Genomic DNA, 27,171 nt, shown 5'->3' with positions numbered 1-27,171 from the left:
GATATTTATACATTTAAAAAGGTATATGTATTCATTTTTTTATTGCTCATTTAAATACTCAGAAATTCACGTTAATATCTTCCACTATAAATATTATTTGTCAACTTGTTCTTTTATGTTTAACAGTTTTGCTTCATATAATCTGCTACTGTATTATTTGTTAATGACTATGAGGCCTGTATCATGTTTGAACCATCTAGAGAGCCACAGAAGCCTTACCTTCATCATTGGGCCTTTAATTAGTCTTCTTCTGATTAATAGCATATTATTATTATAAGACATAATGCAGCATTTGGGAAAAAATCTAGAAAGAGGAAATATCCTATCTAATAATAGACAAACATGGTAATTGACCATACCTTCGTTACATTTCCCATTGGCTAATCAGGGTATTATGCAAATTAACTTCCAAAGAAGATGGCAGTTAATTTGCATACATAGGCACAATGCTGGGAGGGGAAAGGGGAAGGATGGAAGAAGCCGCCTGCCGCTGACGGTGATTGGAAACCCAGGCGGCAGGCAAGAGCTGGGTGGCAGGGCCCGTGATCAGAGAACTGGGGCCTCCTTTGCCTGCCCCCTGGCCAGTGATCGAAGAAGCTGGGCAGGGCAGGGAAGAGGCAGCCGCCAGCAGCCGCCCCTTCCCTGCCCCCTCCCACCCCCGGCTGGTGATTGGTGATCGAAGAACCGGGGCCACCTTTCCCCTCCCCCCGCCGGTGATCGGAGAAGCTGGGCGGGGCAGGAAAGAGGCAGCTGCCCCGACGGCTGCCTCTTCCCTGCCCCCCCACCCTGGCCGTTGATCAGTGATCGGAGAAGCTGGGCGGGGCAGGGAAGAGGCGGCCACCTATGGCCGCCTCTTCCCTGCCCCTGCCAGCCAGTGTTCAGAGAGGTACCTGTATTTTTTTTTTTCAAAGTACCTGTATTTTTAATAGTTTCTTGACATGGTAAAAGAATTTTACATTACAATCCAAGGGTGGTGGGGTGAGGAGAAGGAGCAGCAGAACAATCCAACAAACAAAAAGGGAAACAGAAATGCATGGTGGAAGGGATTTGAAGGGTGGGTAGGGGCATTGCCCAACTAAAATGCAATTAGTTTGTTACTGAGTACTATTCATGGGGAAGACAGCATCCTGACTCCTTCTCTATACAGCATACTGGGAGTAAAAATGATGCATCTAGGTGGAAATATGATTAGGGGTTGGAAGACAGACAGGGAAAGAAGAAGTCAGAAATAGACACTGAGAGAGTCACTGGCTGGCTGGCTGCAAATACTGACTCTCCAGTAGTGATAGAATAAAAAAGTGGGGGATATCTCTGGAAGATTCAAGAGATAGGGGGCAACTCTTCTATGGTTTTGACTTGCCCAGCAGATTTCCACATACACACGTGTACACGCCTATGTTTGCATGCACACACATATACACATAACTCACTGCCCTCCCTGGAAGCACAGAAGAAGAAGAAGCCACCAGAAGAAGAAGCCACCCACCTTTGGTCCAGGCGCCAGCGCCTATGGCTGGCTGCAGCCCAGGAGATGGACAAGCCACCCGCCCAAGGTCCCAGGCTGCAGCCACTCGGAGAAGCTGCCAGCCCTGTGGTCCAGGCTGCCAGCACCTATGGCCAGGGAAATAGGTTCCCTCTTCTCCTACTTCAGTCATTACTTCAATATTCCCCTTCTGAATTTCTCTCCTGTGCTGCAACCCAACTCCACTTTTCATTGGAAGGATACGGAACAGAGAGAGCAGTGTTAAAAGCTTACATTTTTAAGCCTGTAAGGTTGGTACTTAAACATATAAATGGAAAACTAGAGTCCTTAAGGTAACAAAGGCTACAAAGGACAGGGACAGCGCATGACTTATTATATTCAACAATCCATATGGGGACTAAAAACTTTGCAATGATGACAATTAGTGAAGATATGAATCAACTAAAATAGTTGACAGCGACAATTCTTCCATCTTTGAAAATATCTACATCAAATCTGTTTAAATAGATTTTCATCTGCATAATAAAACACATTCCGACAAGACCACCACCACCACCACCAATGTGGTCAGTGTTGTGCCGATAAATGTTTAATAACTGAGGGACCCCCTCCCCCCAGTGCACAAATTTTTGTGCACTGGGCTACTAGTATACTATAAAAATGAAAATAGATAAAAATTTAAAACTTGGGATATAGAGGTAGAAAAGGAGAATGGGAAAAGTAAAGTAAAGGAACATAAATTTATTTTATTTTATAGTGACAACTCAACAGACTTATATTTATAAGGTTGATGGAAAAATGTAGACTGAATATGCTGCATTTAAAAACTTACTTACCTTTTCTGTCCTTCATAGTTTCTTGTTCTTATTATTAAGGAATGGGCCCATTCATAAATAAAGGACAGGTACTTTTCAAATTCCAATACTTCCCTCTTAGTTATTTTAAATAACCATATGTCTGAGTTTAGGAGTGTTGCTCGCAGCATATAACGTGATTGAGTCACTGCCTTCCTCTTCTCTAAACTCTCAGCACTGTGCTGGAAGCACGGTTAGCTTTGTGGTTTAAGTCCAATCCCTATCCCAACAGCCTTTTTTTTTTTTTTTTAATAAGAATGAGGTGGAGGGCTATGCAGGTGTTAGGAAAGGAAGAGAAGAGGGAGAAAGAGAATGAGCTGATTTCCCAAGAAATAAAATTCCATGGAGAAACTGGGAAACAGGCTTTCAAAACGTCACTCTGCAAATCCATAGTGCGTTTGCATTTTGTGTTATTCTAATGTAGCACCCCTGTGTCACCTTTCAAGCAAAGGCAACACTATCCCCATTTCCATTCATCTTCAGAGAGGGGTTGGTCCAAAGGCTCGCGCATCTGGGAAGTCTGGAAGGTGTTGATGTCTTGAGTTTGAGATTTTGGTTAAGGAGAGAGGGAAGGCGGACTTGAGTGACATCACCATCGAAAGGGAGAAAAAAGGAAGAATTCTGTAGGGGGTGCACATCCAACTTTCACACTGTGACTACTCAGGGATATTTTAAAATGTTTTCGAATAGCGAATATTTTTTGGAGACGTGATAGTATTTCCAAGTATTAAGAAAACTAACTGAATGTTTCAAATGTTTGGAATTATTCCAAGGCCAGGAATTCCAGATGTTTGTAAGGGAGCCATTGCATATCTCTGTTTAAATATTCAAGCGGGTTTTAAGATGGTAAAGTGAAAAAACAAGGCCTACCTTTCAATTCTTCCTTTTTAAAAACAGGACAGTACCTACTCAATTAAGGCGAACAGGAGGACAGAATGGTGTGAATACCTCCCTGGCCCACCCCCATTCTCTTTCTACCTCCCAGGGCTGTTGTGGCGAAAAGATGTGAAACATTTAAAAGGACATGGCACTGTGGAAAATGCAATCTATTTTTACTGTTCATCACTGCAGATGCTGAATCAATAATTAACTGTGGGATGGATGCCAGGTGCAAATAATAACCAGGCTTCCTGGACATCTGTCCTCTGACAGTCAGTCTTTAAATTAAGAACTTGTCTGCTACAAATGTCTTGTGAGAGTGCCAATGTTATGCTAATTCATTTTTTTTTTGCATGAAATGCACTTAGTTTTGCTTTCATATTCCTGTATTTCATGTCAGATATTCACCATGATGAGTTTCTTGGCAACTCCAAGCCAGAATCATCCAGCCTGAAAAAAATTCCAGCATCTACACATGCAAGCCTTACAGTTTGGCTTTTGGTTCATTCTGAATTAATAAGTTTAGACTCTCTGTTTTTCACTCTTATGCTTGAGAGGCCCTAATACTTGGTTAAGGAATGTCAAGCTTCATGTCCCCTCTCCAATCAGTGCCACCACGGACAACCTGGAAGGGGTAACTCAGTACACGTGTGAGTGCGTCTTTCCTGATGAGAACCAGGGTGTGTAGGGGTTTGCCATGCGCTTACTGCAGGGAAGACCCGTCTCTGTACGGTTTCCTGCGTGAGGCCTTGCTGGAAGATGGGGCTGGCGTTCCCTTCCCCGACGAAGCCCACCAACTCTTAAGGACTTACTGAGCGTGACCGACTCGTTGATCTTGAAGCTGCAGAGCACCCTGTCCACGTTGCGAGCGTGTCGAAAGCCATTTCCTCTCACGACTACTTGAAATGACTCTGAAATCAAGAGTAACAACAAGACACGTTATTTGACTGCAGGCCATTAATTAACCTGGGGCTTCCCATCTTCTCTGATTTAGGGTGTTTGTTAACTAGTTCACCAGGCTTCAAATATTTGAAAATTGGTTCAGGTTGGAAACCAAAAGTGACCTTGTAGGTGCCTTTTATCACAAGACTTCTTACTCTGAATTCTCCCCTTCTTGCCTTGGCTCTTGTTCTTTCTACCTGCAACACCTTCCTCCCAGCTCTGTCATTCAAATCTTCCCCATCCCTCAAGTCCCCGAAACTTTGAAAACTTTGATCCCAGCAGCTGAGGGCCACAGGAGAAGGACGGGCTTTCCATTTCATCAACTCTTATTCTCGTGTCTCTTTTACACACTGGATGCCCCTGAAAGGATTTCTTTAGAGCTCAAAGTGTGGAACATTTTTTGAAAACCACTAATGTATGGCATTGGCATTCCCAGTCTGTCCTGAACAATGTAGCATGTGATTATGTGCTATCTGGCATTTTTCTTTTGCCTTTTCTTCCTCAACTAGAAATACATTCCTTTAGGTGGAGAACTGTTTGATACTGCTTTGGCCCTTCTGCCTCTGCTGGGCATACAGTCCTGATGCCTCGAGGTGTGTAGTGGTAATCATAGCTAGCAAAACATCAACAACTTGCTTATCGGCGACCAGTTGTCAAGCATTACCTGTTTGAATTGACGCTGGCCCCTTACTGTAGTAGTGAGTACTCACTTCTCTCTGAATAGAATAGAGAATACATGTCACAGGTCTCTGGCCCTGCATATTAACTTCACATGTGAATAGTGCATGTTGAATCAATTCATGGTAAAAAATCCTTATGAAGTAAAAATAACGATCCTTTTACAATAGTCTTGCTGAGCGGGTTGGGGGGAGGAAACAGCCCCTGAGAATTAATTAGTTAAATGTGTAGGAATAGTTGCTTAAGTTTGATGGTAGCTAATAGTCAACGCTCCACTTTCTTTTATTTTTGTCATCCTACTGTGTGTAAAAAGATTGGGGCTTGGGATAATGCTGCGTGGCATATTAAAAAAGAACTTAACTAAAAGTCATAGGGAAAAAATGCAATATTTGCGAAAGTGAATCTTAAACTGTAAATTGCTATCCAAGTAGCGATTTTTGTTGGAGGAAAAATGAAATTAGAAGACTAGCATGTGGGACTGTTCCAAACTTTAATAAATGTCATGAGTGTATGTCACTTTAATTCCTAGGAAACTAATTTAGAGATGATGTTTGCCAAGAGAATAATAACGGATGTTAACTGCTCCCTCAGTATGTGCCAGGCCCTGTGCTCAGCATTGTCTGTGTCTGATGTCACGTACAATGTGAGGATTTAAACCTCCCCACAGCCCAGGGAGGTACAAGTGAGAAAACTGAGGTTGGTGAGGTTAAGTCTTCCGTCCAAGGTCACACAGCTAGTAGCTGTCAGAATCAGAACCGGAATCCAACACCATGTCCTCAGAACTCCGCCACGATGCTCTTGACCACCAGGCCAAACTGCATCCTCATTGTCTTGTGACATATGACTAAGCTAGAGATTGACGTTGTGATTTTTAAAAGCTTATTTTAGGCAGGCTTGCCCATTTTGCAGAAAAGTGGAGCTGGCCTGGATGGAAAGCAAGAAACCAAAACTGAAGTAAAAGAACCCCGAGGCACTGCATGTGCCACAAAGAGCACAAATCAGAACAGAATGCCTTTTACAAGTATAATGAACCATGACAATAAGGAACTTGATATTCTGACATTTTAAATGACTTGCCCAAGGTTATGGAATTAGTAAGCAGCAAAACTGGGACTTGTATCCAAATGTTCACTGCCTTAGTTTGAAACTATATTAATTAAGGTCATGGGCACATGGTTTTCCAGGACCGTTAGTCCTATGAATATTAAGTATTGATACATGCATGTTAGTGCATATACACAATTGCTAAGTTTAGAAGGATGGATGTAACAGTTTTCTTTAGATGTCTGCCTGGTGCATGACCTATGATGCCGATGGTTCAACAACATTGTGGAAGAACCTTTTTGCATCTTAGTTACTCAAGGTAAAACTATAGAAACCTATTTCTGGTTTTAGTTCGAATGCTAGCCTTCCAGAAATCTGCCACTGAACGCTTTTGTTGATTCAACAGGTTTTCTGCCTCATTTCTGTGCCCCCTTCTCTTGTTTCCTCCAAGATCAGGAGAGAAAGGAGACCCTGGCAACGCAGGCTGCACGCCGAGGTCTCCTCTCCAACAACATAACATGTTCTAGCGTTACCAGCTCCGCTGCCGGCTCCTCTATAAAAGAGGCTGCCCACACTCTGCTTGGCCTGACCTCACGGTGTTTAGGAAGAAAGACAACGGCAATCCATGACGTGGCCATGGTGGAAACCCAACAATTTAACCCCTTAGGCCTGAGGAGAGGGAGGAAGCGATGCTACGGGAAACAGGAGGAGAGAGGCGAGCTCCCACCCTGCCGGGGCAGTTTCTGTGTTAGTGCGCACATGTGGTTTCCAGAAGAGCCCAAACATCTGACTCAGCAGCCCGACGAGAATGTCAGCTCTTCACACACACAAGTTACGTAACAAAACCCTGTCAAATGAATGCGCCAGCAAGTGAGAAAATGGATTGAACTCCATTTATCCACAAAGCCCTGAACCTGCTCTTCAAAATATGTACAGCTGAGTGTTCTCAGGCAATGTGCACACTGGGTTGCAGCTCTTAAGAAGTGCTTAGGGATTGTAGGGCTTTAGGAAGGAATTTCTACTTGAAAATGATCTTTGATCTAATCTTTTAAGATACAGATTTTTAAGGTGTCTTTAAGACATGCTCATTATGATCCTTTTGTCACTCTTATTCTTAATTATAATTGTTTAAGTTTCGTGATGGTAGAGGCCATCATTTCTATTTCTTCAGAAGTTTTGACTGCATTTAACTCAGGACTGAGTCAGTCTCGGTATAAACTTATTGAATGAATAATAAATGACATCTTGGTTTAGAAAGGGAATAAAGAGGAAAGACAAGGTGTTCCTTCATTCAGGTACCAGCCAGGTCTAATCCTGTTTATTTTCTGAGGATTTATAAGACCAACGAATGAAAAGACATCATTAGTTGTTAGGGAAATGCAAATCAAAACCACAAGGAAATATCACTCCATACTCGCTAGAATGGTTATAATAAAAGAGATGGACAACAACAAGTATTGGTGAAGAAATTAGAAACCTCATACATTCCTGGTGGAAATGTAACATGGTGTATGTGCTTTGTAAAATAGTTTGGTAGCTCCTCAAAAAATTAAACATAGAGTTACCTCATGACCCAGAAATTCCACCCCTAGGTATCTATATCCAAGAGAACTGAAAATATATGTCTACACAAAAACTTGTACATGTTCACATTATTCATAATAGCCAAAAATGGAAACAACCCAAATATCCATCAACTGACTGATGACACTGTTCTTACAAGGGAATATTATTCACCCATGAAGTTCCAAGACATGTTAAGATATGGACGAATCTTGAAAACATTATGCTAAATGAAAGAAGCTAGACACAAAAGGCCATATATTGTATTATTCCATTTATAAAAAATCCAGATTAGCAATTCCATAGAGACATAAAATAGATTGGTGTTACCAATGCTGGAGGAAGAGGGGAATAGGTAGTGACTACTTTGGGCTTCTTTTTGGGGTGATGGAAATATTCTGTAATTAGTAGTTATGCTTGTACACCTTTGTGAATATATTAAAAACCACTGAATTGTACTTTTTACAGGGGTGAATTTTATGGTATGTGAATTTTAGTTCAATTAAAAAAAATTAAGGTCAGTGAATAGTTTGATACACTTATTCCATTCTGTTCTCTCCTTTTGTATATTTTCTTTCTTTGAAATGTGGAACACATAAATTTGAAATGACCTTAATAAAGATTGACTTTCATTCACTGTATCTGAAAATGAGACATTTCTATATTCTCCATTTGTGCTGGTCTCCCAAGACTTTCCTGCAAAATTGTTGTTAGTCATATTTCATCTCGTGAGTCTGTTTGCATTTGTTCTCCTATTCGATGCTTAATGTAAATCTAAAATATAACATAGTGACTAAATTATTCTAGAACTCTTAAAATTCTATAGCTATTTATTTATAACAGCTTTAGTGAGGTGTAACTGACATAGTAACTCACATATAAAGTATAGAACTTGATAAATTTTGACATATGTACATAATCATGGGACAATTCCACAATTAAAGTAGTGACCACATCCATTACTTCAAAAGTTTCCAGGTGCCCTTTGTAATCTCTTCCTCCTGCTCCTCCCCACCACTACTTCCAAGCAACTGCTGATCAGATCTCTATTATAGATTTGTCTGCATTTTCTAGAATTTTATGTAAATGAGCTCATACAGTAACCATTTTTTTGTGTAACTTCTTTTTACTTGGCATAATTATCTTAAGACTTATTCATAATTATTTGAATATTTATGCATAGTCTAGCCCTACTTATTGGTGACTATGGTTCATTATATGGACACTAGAGGCCCAGTGCACAGAATTCGTGCATGGGTAGGGTTCCTAAACCTGGCCGGCAATCAGGGCTGATGGGGCCTTCTGGCTGCTAGCCAGGGCTTTCCGTCCCCAGCTGCCAGCTGCTGGCTGGGGCCTTCCTTCATTCCGGGCCTCCCCCTGGTGGTCAGCGCATGTCATAGCAAGCGATCAAACTCCTGGTCTCCCGGTCGAACTCCCAAGGGAACACTTTGCATATTAGCCTTTTATATATATAGATAATATAATGTATATTATAACCCAACATTTGTATTTCCATTTACCTGCTAATAAACATTTGAGTTGTTTACAGTTTTGGCTATTAAAATAGAGCTGTTTTCGACATTTGCATGCATGTATGTGTCTGGATATAGAATTCCTTTTCTACTGGGTGAATACGTAGGACTAGAATGACCAAGCCATATAGGAGGTATGTGTTTAATTTTTTAATAAACTGTCAAAAGTGTTTTCCAAAATTATTTTGCCATTTTACATTCCCACCAACAGTATATGAAAATCCCTCCTCCAGGTAGAAATATCTTTAAATGAAAAGAAAGATGAAACAGAGAATTAATCAATCCATCCAGAGAGGTGCCTAAGGGCCTGGCATGAGTGCTTTGAAAAACAATGAAAAGGGAAAGAAATGAAACCACTATTTGATGTTGTTTAAATGTGCCTGTTCTAAAGCATCTAATTTCCAAATAGTAAACGTGAAGCCTAAAACTACCTTCCTTTCCTGCTACCCCACCCAGTTTTATTACAAACAGTGGGAAACAACCCAGCAGGAATAATACAACTGCTTCTAAAATGACAATATGAGGAGCTAATTACAACCTCCTTCCATTTCTGGAGAACAAAAACTTAAATGTGGAGCAGTTGGCAGGTTGCACACTTGATTCCAATTAGTTCCTTCCTGGACTACTTGCTGACATAGTACACTGAAGTGTCCAAGTTTACGGCCAATGAGTGGGGCCTGAAAAAAATTGTGCTTAGGCAAAAGGGTGCATTTCCTACAGAGGATCTAAACTAGGCAGGGCCAATCCAACAATGGGTTGATTCTCCTAATTATACAGAGACTCATCTGCAAAAATATTTAATTAGGAACTCTAAAAAAGAGTCTGTATGAGAAGGGAAGCAGGTGCTGTGAAAGGTGCTATAAAGGCTCTCCACATAGCAGGTGACTTCTGACATGTTTTAGAACAGGGACTGTAAAACATTGACAGAAGCACCATGCTAAATGGTGACCATATACTTGGTCTGAGTATTAGGTGACAATAGGGAGTGGCGAGGAGTATGGTGAACTGAAAAAAGTACATACTTATTTTAAACAAAGTTATTCAGTATTCAGTAATTATTATCTTGCAATAAATACAGGCCCAATGTTGCTAGATCTTATTTTTCAAGACTAGATGAAAATCTGAATTTTTAGGTAAAATCAGATTTTAAAATGTTAGCAATAAATTTTAAAGTTTCTTAAACAAACAAACAAACAAACAAAAGCAGAGTGCGGCTTTAACTGGTTTGGCTCAGTGGATAGAGTGTCAGCCAGTGGACTGAAGGGTCCTGGGTTTGATTCTGGTCAAGGGTATGTACCTTGGTTGCCGACATATCCCCAGTAGGGGGTGTGCAGGAGGCAGCTGATCCGATGTTTCTCTCTCATCAATGTTTCTAATCCTCTATCCCTCTCCCCTCCTCTCTGTAAAAAATCAATAAAATATATTTAAAAAAACAAACACATAGTGTGGGTAAAAAAGAACATATGTGTAGACCAGACAGGGTTTGTAGGCTGCTAGTTTATAACCTCTGGCAGTGGTTTCCAGATCTCCTCTTCTCGTAGGAACATACCTTTGTCATGCCATTCTGAAAATATGGGGCTTGGAACCATAGTCTGAACCTGGAAGAGTAGGCCATGGAGTTCGCTCTCTTGACCTGGACACTGGATGACTATTGATTCACCCTAAGACTACATCAGCCTTTTTTTGGTTGTTGTCAGAATCAAACTTGTTGGATATCAAGATAGCTATGATTCTTCTTATTTTTTCTTTTCCCTTATATTGAATAACTAAGTCAAGTTTCCCTATACCTGCTTGATTGTGAAACTGGCTATTTGAACCCGAGTTCAGCATTTTATATTTGCTCCATTAAATGTCACCCTGTTATTTGCAGCCCAACATAATAGAGATCAGCATTGGGTCTCAGTTTTCTTGTCCATCCAGTGCATTATCTCTCTGCCTCTCTCAGAGCACAGTTTGCCGTCAGACTATGGCTGTGGTTGAGTTGTTGGTTAAAGAGCTGTGATCACTGTCTTGGGGGGATGCAATAGTCAGCATGAGTGTCCTGAGTAGACAAGCCTGAGTGGGGCTTCAGCAGGGGCTGCTCTAGGGGCCATGGAAGGGAAGTTATTCATAGAGAGAGAGGGGAGGGGGCTAAGAGAAAAGGTTTTTAATGAAAGCAAATTCTACCTTTCCCCCCGCACAAATCTGTCTAGGGCTTTGTCTCCCCATTGGACTTAGACATATGAACAATCAGTTATTTCCTCCTTTACTTTCTCTTCTCGCACGTGAGTTGATCACTTTGCAGGTACTCTGAACTCTATCAAAGTTCTCCCCAATATTTTTTCTGTAGCATGTTTTTCTCATGTACGTGTAATGTTATCAACATTAAGATTCTCACATTGACCTTTAATCTGCATTAAAATGATAGTGACGATAATAATGCCCCTTGTTTTGTATAACAGTGTATGCTTTTCAAAGCACTATCAGAGGTTATAAACTCACAGCCTACAAACCGAGTCCTGGCAGTAGCCTAAAGAAAATCACAGAGGGGCTCTGCTTGGGTCTACTTGACAGGAGTTCCTGGTCATGAACAATAAAATAGGCTCCAGAGGATGATCAGCAACAGACCTTGAAAGAAATCCATGGAAGAACTTCTGGTGTAAGGATTTCCTTTGAAAGGTTCATTTTCTTCCTAGTGAAGTTATTCTCTAACCAGCGTGTTTTAGCCATTTTGATTCTAATTCAAGAGAGATCGGAGCTTGGCTCTTCAAAACTCTGTGTCTTGTTTAATTTTTTCTTTATAAGAAATAAAGGAAATAGAATTGGATAGTTTACTCCGACATACGGAATGATGGTTTGTCTATAAAATATGTCATATTGCACATAAGCCAGAGATTCAAAAAATGTCTAAAGTAAGGTGCCAGAGATTTGTCTATTTTATTGATTCTACCAAAGAAACATCTCTTGGAAAAGTTACCAATTGAATTGCTTTAACTTGTTTAACTTTATTAATGCATTTTAATATTTTCTTTGACTTTAAAAAATATATTTTACTAATTTACTTTTCTTTTCCATTTAATAATATAATGAAATCAATAAATTTGCTAGTTCAGTTCTTGTGGACCCTGATATTTCTGTGCCATATTCATTTTACATATGTGGTCTTTTTTATTGTCTTGAATATCTCAATGGTATGTAAAGGAGATTTTGGTTCCCAATCTTTGATTCCAGAATTATTTAGGAAGATACTTCTCTATCATCCAAGTTGAAATTTTATTTTGTCCTTGTTCTTTCTGTCTTTGGCTATTATTTTCTAATTTTTCTTCATTTTAATTAGATAGTTCAAAGATATGATAATTTCTTAAGGTGAAGTGAAAGGGGTTGATAAGGATCAAATAGGCAAAAATCAGAGCATTGTTTGTTGAAGGAACACAGGAATCAAGACATTCAGTCAAGATTTATTGACTAATTGTTGAGTGCCGTGTACTCTATTAGGAAGTGAAGAGAAATAAAATTCCTTACTTGTCCTCAAGAACCCTGCAGGAGGGGACTTGATTATGCTGGTGAATTAATAGAAGTGTATTCATTGTTGTTAGACTCTCTGATTCATTACAAGGTTGGAACACATTCAGTAGGATGGCGGAACCACAAGTCTGGGTTTTCCTCATGAATGGGATAATTGTACAATTAAGGAACTCCCCTATTTCCCCATCATTTTTAAAAGAAGGAACTATAAGAACTGTGGAGGTGGGTTTGCCTTGACGCTAATGAACCCTGGTGGGGGCTCCTTACTCCACAGACCTCTTTCAAGGCTCTGGCACTGGATTCACATGGACATACACTTTTATCAAATTTTCAAAGGTAAGATTTTTCAATTCCTTTTCTTCCTTTCTTTTTTTAGAGAGAGAGAGAGGGAAAGAGAGAGAGTGAGAGAAACTTCAATTTGTTGTTCTACTTATTTATGTATTCATTAGTTGATTGTCTTATGTGCCCTGACTGGGGTCAAACCTGTAACCTTGACATATGGGGACAATACTCTAACTAACTGAGCTACCTGGCCAGGGCCTCAATTCTTTTTCTTAAAGAGGTCCTCCTAGATCTGGCCTGTGGCAACCACAATTGTCCCTGCGAGCTGTCCTAACAGGTAGCAATTTATTTAAAGAGCAGTAGATAGTCTTTATTGATTGCTTTTCTTTAGGAAATGTACACATATCTCTGAATAGTCACCAAGTATTGTTACCAACTTTATATGTTTACATATATGTTTAATGTTTAGTTGTTGGCAAATATTATTCAGGGCCTCTAATTCCTTGAAAGTCTTTCATCTATTCTAAAATATAGCCAACAAACTGGAATGAAATCTTTAAGGAATTATTTCATTTATACCAATACAATGTCATAAAGAATAAAAAAGTACAGTATTTGACAAAGCCTGAAAGGTGATCTTCAGTGCTTATAGGATTATATAACACATTTTCTGTGATAAATAATAACTGGCACTGGCATTTGGGAGACTAGGAAGGTGACACTAACAGTGACCTCTCAAGGGTGAAACACTCAAACTCTTGGGGCACCAGTCTTCACAGAGAGGGTTTATACCCTTTTGTATCTTCAGTACCCAGGACAGTGCCTGGCATTCAGTAGGTGCTTAAAAAAGAGTGAAGGGAAACCTTCAACAATTATACAAAAAGAGCCAGTATGGCTGAAGTTTGCAGTCTGTTACAATACAAGACAAGAATGAGACCCCAATTTGGATCAGTTAGAGAAAATATTGTGATTCCCAAAAGGCTGATTCTTTGTATAAGCAGAGACTCCCTGTATAAAGGATAGAATTATAACCGTCTTTTACTAAGACAACTGGAGTTGCCTACACTATTTTGTGAGGACTGGCAGATTGAGAAATTCATTAAGATCAATATATTAACTATGGAAAGAGGCCAGCACTAATTCAATAATTAAATAGATTAGCATTCAGGGGTGGCCTATGATCCCCTGATCATCTGGTATCTGCAGGGCTGCCCTGAGCATAAAGGGTTAGACTCCACTTCTATCCAAAGCAGGGTTGTTGGTGGTGATGTGTGGGAATAATTAATCCCATGAAAAGAGAGTTTGGACAGAGTTTTTCAAAGTTTCAAACAACTGACATGTTGCTTCTTTCTTTTTTTCCTAAAAGCAAATGTATTTAGCAATTTTTTTACTCCTCTCTCTACCCTCCCTCTTCCTGCCTTCTTCCCTTCTCTCCTACCAATGAAACCAACATGTGATTTGAGCTCAAAATATCATTTATATGAGAGCAATTAGCACTTAATCTCAATTTACCTCCTGCACATATGGTGGATGGTTCAGCTGCTAGAATTTCAATGCAGGACTTCTTCAAAATCTAGAAGGAGAGGAAATAAAAAAAGTCAAAGCACAGCTTATTTTGTTAAAAGAGAGAAGTAAGGTTTGCTTTTAGTTACCAAGATAGGAAGAGTCAAGAACATTATGTTGCAGTGGGTGGTTGGTTGGGGAGTGCTTTACTAGCACCCTTAATGTCAAACATGCAATGAGCCAATATTGTGTTAGATGCTTTTCCAAAAGCCATAGGAATCATTCATTGCTTCTTTCAGCAGATATCTACTGAGTCTATGATGTGCCAGACCTAGCTATGGAGAGATGTTGGGGAAACAGAATTACAATTGAAAAGATAAATAACAATGGCCGGTCATATGTGATAGGTGCCAGTGTGAAGGGGCAAACAGAAGGAGCTGAGGAGTTCACGGGGGTGGGGGTGATGGGGAGAGATCACTGAGGTCTGGTACATTGGGAAGGACTTCATGGAAGCCATGGGTGCTGAGGGTAGGGCTCAATGAAGTGGAGTGGAGTGGAGTGAGTTAGGGGAAGGTTGGAGCCCAGGCAGGGAATGGCATTAACAAAGGGAGAAAGTAGAAATACATACATCTCTTTAGCTGGAACATAAGCAGCTTGAAGAATTGACAAAAGAAAGAGTGATAATAGATAAAGCTGGAGAGTAGGATGGAGATGCCAACCCTCTAGGATCACTTCCGGATGACTGTACTCAGTTCCCTTTTTGTTAGTAAAGTCCAGCAAGAAGTTGAGGAAGAAGGTTTTGAGGGCTGAGTTGTGCCCCACTCTTCAGCAGGACCCTCTATGCCTTCCTTAAGTGGAAATGCAGTCTTCTACCAAATAGGAGTCCTGTGAGGTTGGAGGAGTTAGAGAGGAACCCCATGACTGCTTAGGGAGTCTGTAAAGAAGGCTTCTCCGGCCAAAGCAGGGTATCTGATTGGTAGGGTTTAAGCTTCTCTCCATCATTTCTAAGTCATGTTTCTTAAAATTTCAACTAAGCATTTTAAACACGTATAGGATACTGAATTAATTTACCAAGCAAATGCAGTATCTTTATCTGGGCCTTCATTTGGAAATAGAGATGGTTCAGAGGGCTAAAGGAAGTCATTTTTCTATTTATGAAAGGGGAATTTGTTAGAGGAATAGACAGTGAAATTATAACACTAAGTCAATAAAAGGAAAAGCATCTTTTGGCATTGGGAAGCACTCTTGTGTTGGTGTATTTATTTGCATGTGCTACTTTGTTCCAGCTTAACTAAAACATACATCACGGGTTACAATAAAATAAAAGACACACAAATTGCAAAAGGGGAGGAAATGGATTAAAGGGAAAATAAGAGGATGATGAAATAAGGAGTGAGAACATCATAGGAAAAATATACTGTGCAGAGTTTATTTCCTTGCTAGGAATGGCTCATGGATTTAGTTCTAAGATTTCCAGTAGCAAATAAGGACAGACAATATTTATGAGATTCTCAAGCTGTAGAATGAAAACAAGCCAGTTTCTCTGAAGAGATAATATTTACCCATTCCAGAGAGAAAGCTGGGCGTCCGCATAGAGAAGCATTGTGAAAGGAAACGAACAGCACGCTTCAGAAATCTCATGGGCAGATGACAAAACATTAAAATGCATTCACTGAAACAGGCTCCCTCACAACCATGTATTTTTAGGTAACTATATACCTGAAAGTCATAAAAAGCAGTATGTCTTTTTTTGACAGTTCTAAAATTCAGATTTCCAGCTACTTTTCCTGACATTCCTTCCCACTCTTGTGCAATTTAAAGGCATTTTGATCCTTTGATTCTGCTATTTGTTTTCAGCTTTCCCCGATTTCACAGTAGGAAACAGTTTGTCTTTCTGTCAGCTTCTGCCTTCTTTCCTGGGCCTCTGGCTTCTCCAACCACCTCTGTCCCCAACTCCAAACACAGGATCAGCCTTAGTTCTTGCTAGTCCCTAAACCTGTTCCAATTGAAGAACGATTCACGTGCCCGCAACCCCCACAATCCAGTGTCCACCTCCGTGAGAGTCAGTGGTCCTCACACAGCTGGCTCTGGGGACCGGGAATCACCACTGGCTCCTGAGTGCCCTTCATTGTCACTCTGACTTGGGACCAGGCACCCCAAGGATAGATCCTGGGCATCCATGTTTCCCTGTTGTCTTCCCTGTCCTTCCCTTTCCTAGGGTTGGTCCTCTGGGTCTCTTACGTATGCAGTGATGTCCTACGATTAGGGCTTATCAAAATCTTGATGTGCAGGGACTCAAATCCCAGGTGACAGCTGTCTGACTTGAATGGTGCTGATTGTTCAGTCTCTCCCCGCATTTGCTATCATTGGTCTTCCTGCCGGCAGGGCCACCTCAGCCAGTGGTTGCGATGACAGAGCCACCCCCTTCAACATGCCCTCAGGCAAGTCTTCAAACAGGCCACATTGGAAGAAACAATTCACCCACATGGAGAAACTTACTAAATAGTGGCATTAGAACAACCACACAGCTATTTTTTGATGTGTTAAATAAAATTCCTAAGGCATTTGACATCCCTTAATAAATCATTTTATCATCCACAACAAAAGATCTCCAAAACAGTTTAAGAATAAAGATTGGGCTATTGGATCTACTTTGTCCCCAGCCCTAGCCCCACCAAAACACATAAATGAAATATTTTCACCCATGTAAGTTCTTGACTTTGAACCAATGTTTTTGATCCAACTCTAATACTTAACCAGGGGTCAGTAAAGGCAACACCCGTGAATCTTTGAGCACAAAGACACACTAGCAGGAGTTGTCATCATAAACACATGCTGCATTATTCTCCCAAAGTGTCTGCAATTAGCTGATAAATCTAAGGAGTGTAAGAAGGGCCAAAAAATGTCAGCCAAGCGCTGTGATTCAATCCAGTAAAAACACAACTTTCCCAATCTTAACCTAAACCATCTGGAAGGAATGCATTGCCGCCAACAGAGTAAATTTATCAGTGAGGGGGGATGGGCAGGATTTGTCTAGCACTGTGGCTTCTATTACTGTGAAATGTCTGGTTTCAAAAGGTAGGAAGTCACAATGGCACTGGGTAGATTTGGGGGGTTTCCTTGTTTATTAGCAGCCCAGACTGTACGGTAATCACTCTGTCTGAACTTCCCCCACACAGCAAATCAGCTTAGGGCTGGAGACTAGATGAGGGTGAGAAGGTGAAGGATCCATCCCCCCTCAGCACAGTGGTAGCCATGAGGTGTGGACACAGCACTGGGGAATCGCTGCAGTGAAATCACTAGATGGAGTGGGAGGGACTCACACAGAGTCGTGGTGATGTCAGAGCTGACAATATAATTGGCCTGTAATGGAGACTGGTTAAGACCACTACATGCTTCAAATATAATCCCTGTGAGAAGTTAGGTCCTGGCCCTGGTCCTGGACTTACCTGACCTATGGTCCTTGACAAACCCTTTAACTTTTCTGAACCCCAATTTTGGGGAGCAATTTCACGTACTGAATAACAGCTTAGAATCTGAAATCAAATTGCTTGGGCAGCTCATTCATGAGCAGGTGGCCTTGTGCAAGTTGCATAACCTCTCTGAGTCTCTGTTTCCTCAATTGTAGAAGTGGGATAAGAACAGTACCTATTGGATAAGTGTGTTGAGTTGGCAAGATTGAATGAGATAACATAGATAAAGCCCATAGCACAGAGCCCGAAATCAGATAAGTCCTCAACTAATGGTAGCTGTTATTATTGGGCCCCAAGCTGCACCCTGTACTGGCCTTGTGGACTTGGACAAGTTATTAACACTCTGAACCTCAGTTTCCTCTGCTATATAATGGGGATAAGAAAAACACTGACCTGAATGGGCTGTATGATGGCAACATGATAACAGACATGAAAGGAGAGATATTTCCTTTGTAAAGTCAGTTGGACTTAGGTGACAAAACTCATATTGGATTGGAGGGTGAGGAAGAGAGTGAAATTCAAGGAAATCTGACAAGGATTTTGTTTAAGGACAGAACAAACAGATGTGATTGGTCAATACATAGCTATTAACAAGACTTGGGCTACCAGCCATAATGTACCCTTCCTGAAAAAAATTCACCAAGAAATGTCTTCAGAACATCCTTAGTAGCAAAACACTTAGGAGAATGTCTGACGAATAAAAGTAGGTTTACAGTTGTGAGTATGTGAAACAGAGTTTATTCTTGTATTATTATTTATTAATTATTGTATTATTTTCCGTACAAACAACTGAAAACCACATTTTGCCCACCCCATATATTTGGTCCTCAAACCATGATAGCTGTTTTTATTACTTTTCTTATCACCACCACTACTGCTATTACTGTTGGGCCAAGATGGTAGCTCATAGATGCTTACATCCCGTCACCCATCACTGGCCTCAGGCTTAATTTGCTGGGAAAAAAAAAACAACCCACAAAAAACGAGGATAGCTAATAATACTTTCCTGTCAACTTTTGGAAAGATTTCAAAAAGGAGCTATATGGGGAAACATGTTTAAAATCCATAAAGAACTATATAAATGCGACGTGTTGCCACTGGTATAGTTACTTTTGCACATCTCATTAGACTGTTGGCAGAGTAAGAGAGGCAGCAGAGCTTTGCCAAATAATAAAAGCTACTCAGTATATTTAAAGTGAAATCCATTGTGGACCAGTGCAGGTTGTATAGAAGAGTTTATTTTTTTGGACTCTAAAAGCCCAAGGTCCCTTTTCATAAAATTCTCAGTTTATACAGAGATTTTGCGAGAATCCTTAAAGGATTATAAATGTTGCATGGAGTATTAGGAACACCCCCTTTGCCATAGGCACACCTCATTTTTTTTTCTAATTGCTCTGCCTCCTTAATTTTCATTTACTTGGCCATTTTCTGTTAGAGGCTCTGTGTGTGTGTGTGTGTGTGTGTGTGTGTGTGTGTGTGTGTTAATAAAAGACCAGCCTCTTTTATTCACTCATTGCTTCCACACATCTTTCAGAGCATGTTCCTTAGTGTCTTATTTGGTGTTAAGGGCACAGTCTACTTTTAAGACGCCTGGGGCTTGGGACAGGCTAGTCCACGGGTGGTTAACTATCTATTGACCAATCCCATCTGTCTAGTTCTCTAAGATTAAACCTAGCAGTTTTCCTTAATTTCACTCTCTCTGTCCAATGTGGATTTTGCCACCTAAATGCTAAAGATTGTACCAGAGAAATATTTCTGCATCCACCTACATTTTAGTATACATTATCATCCTTCAGAGGACTTGTCTTGGTTTGTAATTATCTAAATATTTTTGGATTGTTTGTTCATTGTCTATCTTCCTCTTTTAGACTATAAATTCTATGGACTTTTTACCCACCACTATATCCACAATGCCTAACCTGGCACATAGTAGGCACTAAGTAAATATTTATTGAATAACTATGTGAATAAATGGGACAATTTCTGCATGACTTCAGAAACTGGCATTCTAGCATATTATGTATTGGTCGTCCTTCTTCCCTGTAGTTATAATCTTAGGGTCTTATTCCTCATCTTCTAACACCTCCTCCTTCTTATTACACGCCACCATCTGTGGGGACCATTTTCTCAGGGTACTTATTTAAATACTGTGGGTGTATCATGTCTAAGACCAAGATTGGCCTGCTTTGTAAAAGCCCTTGATGCCTTTACTTGGAAAAACATGTACAGGTCTGTGTATGGGGGACAGCTCAGACTCCCACAGAAAGACCATATGCACTATTATAGCTGATGGCAGAATGCACACTGGATACGTCTGGGGACCATTGCGTTTAGTTTAAAAGGCCAGGCAGCTTGGGATACACAGCCAGCTCCTCCAAGCCTTCAGGATTGTCAATGCTTCCCCCATGAATTTTGAAATTACAGCAGCTCCTCTAATAACATCGATTCATTTAACATCATTTCATTATGTTTGAGATATTTATATCAGCTAACCTATGGTAAAATCGGTTTCAGTAATGTCATTTCACTGCAGTTCTAAGAGCCTATTTACAATATTAAATGAGGACTTACTATATATGATTTCTAATAAAATGAAAACAAAAGAAGTCACCTTTCCTAACTAAATTCCATAATTTAATTTAATTTAATTTAATTTCATAATTTAAACCAATCATCACCCTTATTATCAACTATGGACAGTATCCTAGATCCATGTCTTTTCTACAGAATCCGAATTACTATTAATAAAATAAAAATGTACTATTATGCACACATCTTCCTGGGATCTAACATGCAAGAAACATTTTGAAGGCTTTACTGAATGTTGGATAATAAAGCCAAAGTTTCTGTCTGGGTGGGAGCACCCAGCTCACTGAAATAAATGCTCCTCTTCTCTTGGTTAATTTCACTCTGAAGGAGTATAGGACAAACAAGGTTCTGAAACGGAGGAAATCCTTTTATTTTCTTCCACGAAATCACTTTCCTCTCCTGTTTTCAGAAGGAACGCTCAGATAACTGTGAACTTCAAAATGTAGTTTATTTAGTAAGAGGAGCTTGTTGACCTGCATATTGGCGAAGGCAGCGGCGCTCCTTGAAAACTGACCCCTGTAGCGAGTGTTTCACTGGATTTTGTTCTAAATTCTGCTGTTGCTTTTGTAATAGAGCTTAACAGATTCTTAGATACAGGAGGAGGAGCTGGGGGAGTTGGTGGGGTTGGTTGCTGAGGATTACTCTCTGCGATCATTGTAGCCTCTTCCTGCAATTATTTTTATTACAGTTGGATTCATTAATAAGCCAAACAGAAATAATAGCTTAGTTGAAATGACCGGCCCGAATGCCTGCAAAGTCTGAGCCTAATTAATGACTGCGGAGGCAAATACTTTTTAAAAAAGATTTTCTGCTCACTATAGAAACAATAATTGATTCTATTTCTGTTTCCAGGCAAATGTGCACGGAGTCCAAATACCATCTTTTATAGATATGGTCTTGGAAGAGAGGATGGGGGAAGGACCGAGGATTTTATATGACACAGAGCCATAAACATGCCGCCTCATCATGCAGTGTAGGTCACGAAGGGCATGCAACCCTCTGGGCTGCCGTACAATGAATAAATAAGCACAGCACGACCTTGGACAACATGGGAAATACGACAAATGGGGGCAGTCTCTGTCATCACACGATTTACCACTGACCCAGAGGAACAGCACTGAGCATGAAAAAGACCCAAGGGCCAGGCAAGTGGTTCCAACTGGTGCTGCTGGAGTTCGAGGCACGAAGAGTTCCTGGTGGAGGAGCCACCAGGGCAGGCTCCGTGGAGAACAGAAGACTGACACAGGGACTTGAGACAGCATTCAGGTGTCGCAAAGACACAGGAAGTGGCTTCCTCCAATCAAATAAGCCCGACTTAAAAGGAGGGTGGCTGTTGCAGAAGTGGTCTCCGCCTGCCCCCCCTGCGAGGTCTGGAAAGAGGCTTAGTCCTATAAAGACAGGTACTTTCCAGGACTGCGGGAATGTGCTAAACTGTGATTGGAGGGAAGCCCGGGTAGTTCTTCGTGGGATCTTGGAAGGGTAAGTGGGAGGGAAGGCCTTTTGTCTTTTGTCATAGCTTTGCTAGGACCTGGACCATATTAGGGGCTACACTTCTTTCACATTCCCATGAGCGGACAAGGGAGGTCAGCACAGGGTAAGTTTTTAAAAGTAAAATAAATACATATACACCATGGAAGAGATTTGCTCCTCAGTTTTGCTGATCTTACAGCTTCTTCGTTAACAAGGATGTTCATGCCAAAACTCGCAAGAAATTCTTGCAAATACAATTGTTTGCTCAATACTTGATCAAACACGCAGGAAGCTCTGCACACTGACTCACCCTCTCATTAATAGGAAGCCCGATGCAAGTTCAAATATTTATTCCAGGGAAATGCTCCTAGATGGAGGTCTTGGTGCCAGGAACTGGTTTTTTCTTCTCATAGACAGCGCGCGTGGTTCCAGGCACCGCCCTCAATTGCACACTAATGGGGACAGCTGGGGGCAGAAGCTGGCATCTCAGTAAAGGCCAAGTGCTGGGATTCAAACCTGTAGACCATTTCAGTGTGATCTGAGCCCAGCTTTCAGGCAGGTTTCCGTTTCCCTGCCTGCAGCACTTTTGATAAAGCAAACCAAGCCCCGGAGCCTGGTTAGACATACTCTACTGTGAGGGCTGGTGCTGCATTTACCAGTTGTGGTCCCTGGAATTTCCCTGAAGAAGCCACAGTGACAGAAGGCAAAGGAATAGCTTCTTCCTTTCCAGTTTTACTGGCTCAAAGGGCTGCAATCTTCCAACCAACTTTTGTCTTGTAATTTTATTAACCAGATTCTGCAAAAGCAAGTAGGAATACTGTCCTCACAGGTAGAATCCTGATTAAGTGTGAAGAAAGATGTTCCTCCCAGCCCGTGTCAGGCTTCCAGCTTCTTGTGATGATGGAAATTCATCTGCTGAACAGAACTTGGGATTTTCAGAGATGCTGTCCACCGAGCAGTGAAAGGCTCACGCTGGTGCCCTGTCAGACCACGTGGGTTCTGGTCTTGCCTCTGCTGTAACTGGGTGAGCTGCATCAAGCCATTTCACAATTTTGGTTGTCAGTGCCTCCTTCTCAGATGTGGAGCTGCTTCCTGGCCTGGCCACATTATTCAGTAGTTTCCTGTGGCCATTCTCCTCATGGCCATAGAGATAGACTTGAGTCTGTTCCAGATCACAGCCCAGGGATGTGTGGCCTTGGACAAGTTAGCTAATCTCTCTCTCCTTTAGAGACTACCTGCTTCTGTAGAGGGAGTAACAATATCTACATTAAATCATGGTCATGAGAATCTGATGATTATGTAAAATGAGTTGCCTGGTATCTAGCACATGAGAACTCAAAAAATGGTGGCATTTCTTATTTTTACCTTCCTAAGGAAATGAGGTGGGGGAGGGCACAGACTCTTGGGTCATGGAATTGAGTTCCAACCCCATCCTCCTCGTTAGAGCTATATGCCCTTGAGTAGGATGTCGGAGCTTCAGTTCCTTCACCTATAATATGGGAATAAGAGTATTTCCTTCACAGGGTTGTTATGATTTTTAAATGAGATAATATTAAATGGGATGAAAGAACAATATTTGGCTCCCAAATCAGTTATCTACAGCTGTAGATTTCTTTCTGTCTTTCCCTATGTCCCACCAATGAGAGACTAAAATGAAAACCAGGTGAGAGCACTTTGAAAAATAACACATTATACAAATCTGACACATGAGGACTTCTCCCTTAAAGTAGAGAGGGCTGAGGAACAGCAAAAAGACCAAAACAGCAGTCAGACTGAGGAGGCAGAGAATCCGGGACTCGATGAATCCAGGCTCTAGGATTCAGTAGCAGTTTTCCCTCTGCTTGCTTCTTCACTTCATCTTCGGCCATTCTCCACCATAAGTACCGCCCTTCCTACATTCTGCTATGTGTCATCCTAGGGCTTTGCTCTGCCAAGAATATTCTATCCATGCTCTTCAATGAATAGTTCCATTTCCTCCTTCAGGTCATCTCTTCCAAAGCGCCCGGATTCTTTGTCACCCCCTTCACTCTTAATCTCAGAACTGTGGTATGTTATTTCTTTTATACCACATAACACAATTTTAATTATACATATTGTTTTTATGCGTCCCTCCCTCTAGATCAGCGGTTCTCAACCTGTGGGTCGCGACCCCTTTGGGGGGGTCGAATGACCCTTTCACAGGGGTCGTCTAAGACCATCCTGCATATCAGACATTTACATTACGATCCATAACAGTAGCAACATTACAGTTATGAAGTAGCAACGAAAATAATTTTATGGTTGGGTCACAACATGAGGAACTGTATTTAAAGGGCCAGAAGGTTGAGAACCACTGCTCTAGATGATAAACTCCACTAGGGCAGAGTCTCTCTGTCTGCTTTACTTATAATTGAATGGCCAGAGTCCACCATAAGAGGTTTTCAATAAGTACTTGATGAGTAAATAAATACTAGCCCCTGCTTCTTAAAAATAAGGTCACTCTGGGCAGAGACCTTTATAAAGCACTTGAGCTTATTGCAAGCTGCCCTGCACTCTTATTTTGGATAATTAAGCCCATTCCTATTTTATTATGAGAAAACAATCAGCCACCAAGCAGCCTCCATGGGCACAAGCTGCATTAGAAGCTTTAGATGGGGGGAAAAACAAGAACTTTCTCTTCAGTACCCACAAGGATAAATGAACCTAATTCTTAAAAATAGCCAACTTTTAGGCCATAATTATTTCTGTCTGACTTGAGAAAGATGAGCCCTGCTGCGCTTGTCCCTGTTTCGCTGTCCAAGCAAACAAATTAACAGCTACCATAAATACAGGTTTCATGTATTGGAAGGATCAAAACCACTAGCATAACTCCCAGATAAAAGCCCCTAAGAATGCTATCATTCAGCTAAAAGTTTGGAGTCTCAAATTATTATTCTTTTTCCCTTTTTGGGAGACATTTTTTGCTAAAAGTTCTTAAAAATCTTTGGCGTCATTTCCATTTGGGGGCGAGGAGAGCTTTATAAACATCCTGGCTCAAGTTGAGCTTGGGTGAGTTGTTAGGTTGAAATATTTAAGGACAACAGTGATTTATGCAAATAAAAATTATAATTTTTATTATATAACAAAAATAATCCAAAGTACTTGGGGAGGAACCAACTCTTGAATGATGTAGGCACAGGTCCCTGTTCAGAACCCAGCCATATGGGGGCAGGACTTCTGCAGTAGCCTCATGATAGAGCTCCTGCCTCTGGCTGCCCCCAGTCTCCCATCTAGATACCCACCGCCATCAGATTCTCTTCTTAAACATCACTTGTTAGACATTCAAAATGTTTTAGTGCTTATACCTTCTAAGTTGAAGTTAAAGGCTCTTCAAGGCTCTTGTCAATCTAGTTTCAACCCAGTGTCTTGGCTTATGTCCCATTACTCCTGACTCCTTTACCCAAACTCTCCCACCAGACAGACAGGCATTATTATTGTCCTTGGAAAATGCATTGCTCTGGGCTGAGGTCACATCATCTGTTCTCTGGTGCTATCCATCACCCCTCTCTGGTGGTTCAGGGGCTCAAGTCTGCCCTGCTTTCTCATGAAGGCTCCAGCCCAGAATCATCCACCTCTGAGCTTCCAAAGGATTCATGGTCAGACCCAAATCCTGCTGTTCATCCTGTCTTGCACCATTTGGATGTTGTTTTATATGGTTATTGCAGTTCTTGTTGTTTATATTGTCAAGGATGCCACCCTGACCCCAGAAATTATTTACAGCAGGGGCCCCTCACTTGGGGATCCATAATTGGAACTGATACTTTTTTATCCTTTCAATTATTTCCACTTTCTGGTTAAGGGAGTTTGAGTGAGTTTCTGTTCCTTGCAAACAAACACATCTGGAAGAAGATGGCTGTCATATGTGCATGCTTAAGATAGGAATGCCCAGCCCGAGGAGAGATTATTTTTCACAAATCTGAAAACTTAAGGTCTCATGTATCAATGCTCTGAAAGTACACCTGAGGCATTTATTTAAAAGTACAGATTCAAAAGATGCAGATTCCAGGCTCCATCCTATACTGACTACAAAAGAAGCCCTTTAGAATGGGGCCTGGGAGTATTATAAACAAGATTCACAGGTGATCCTATATAATAAAAGCCTAGTGACTGAACGGCAGAACAACCAGAACAACCACTTGGCCAGTCGCTATGATGAGCACTGACACCAGGGGGCAGATGCTCAATGCAGGAGCTGCCTCTTGGTGGTCAGTGCACTCTCACAGTGAGAGTGCCACTTGGCTGACTGGGATGAGCAGGGCTCCCACAGCAGGAGCAGCCACTCAGATGGCGTATCCACAGCAGGTTGGCTGACCAGGATGAGAGGCTATTCCCTGCAGGCCACGCCCCCACCAGTTTATATATATACTAGAGGCCCAGTGCACAAAATTTGTGCACTTGGGGGGGGGGGGGGCGTCCCTCAGCCCAGCCTGTACCCTCTCACAGTCTGGGAGCCCTTGGGGGATGTCTGACTAATGGCTGGTGGACATTTTTAGCACTGCCGTGGAGGCGGGAGAGGCTCCTGCCACTGCCACTGTGCTTGCCAGCCTTCAGCCCGGCTTCTGGCTGAGCAGCACTCCCCCTGTGGGAGTGCACTGACTACCAGGGGGCAGCTCCTGTGTTGACTGTCTGCCCCCTGGTGGTTAGTGAGAATCATAGCAACAGTTGTTCTGTCATTTGGTCGATTTGCATATTAGCCTTTTATTATGTAGGATATATATATATTCAAGAAAATTTAGAGAAATGGGGGAATCTGACATTAATATCTCTCATATGATAGTGAAGGGACATGGAAGAGGAAATAATTCATATACCTTGAGAACCAATTGTTAAGTATTCTCATCAGTGTTATTTTCTGCAATCTTTCAACAAGTCTATGATATGTCTTATCATTAATCCCTTAAACAAATAAGAAAATAAGTGAAATAACTCATCTAAGGATCTATAAGGGTGACTTGCTGAGCCAGTACTTAAACTCTGGGCTGACCATCTCCAAAGTTCTCACTTCTCACTCTGCTGGAGTTCCTAACACACCCTGGAGGGAGGGAGAGGGAGCATGAAGACACATCCATGCTGGAGGTTTCCTAGGTCAGTCTGGGGGAGCAGGGCAAGTCCTGACCCTGTGGCTGATAACTTCTGCATCAAAACTTCCTTGCCATCTAAGAGGACAGTGATTCTCTGAGCTCTGAATTTACATCCTAAACCCTGAGGCTGGAGCCTGGTAAGATCCATCTGAGAAACCACTAGCTGTCTACCTGGTCCTCAAACTTAAAGGCAGAGGCTGCAGTGTCTCTGGCCTCCAATACAGGTGCAGCACACACACTGACCTCTGGCTGAGGCTTTAGAGACCAGTGGCATCC

General features: G+C 41.4%; 1 protein-coding gene across 1 annotated transcript in view; it reads right to left on the bottom strand.

The window, feature by feature from the left end:
- The window catches only part of ANTXR1 (ANTXR cell adhesion molecule 1), a 217,742-nt gene that overhangs the window by 128,458 nt on the left and 62,113 nt on the right, over window positions 1-27,171 (bottom strand). The window contains 2 exon segments of the mRNA XM_070429383.1: window positions 4,029-4,127; window positions 14,274-14,334. Of these exon segments, the coding sequence (XP_070285484.1) occupies window positions 4,029-4,127; window positions 14,274-14,334 (160 nt within the window).

Source organism: Myotis yumanensis, unplaced genomic scaffold (genome assembly GCF_028538775.1).
Source record: "Myotis yumanensis isolate MYYU_CA2020_CCGP unplaced genomic scaffold, mMyoYum1.0.hap1 SCAF_11, whole genome shotgun sequence".
NCBI classification, from domain to species: domain Eukaryota; kingdom Metazoa; phylum Chordata; class Mammalia; order Chiroptera; family Vespertilionidae; genus Myotis; species Myotis yumanensis.
This window is presented reverse-complemented; position numbering and strand designations above follow the sequence as displayed.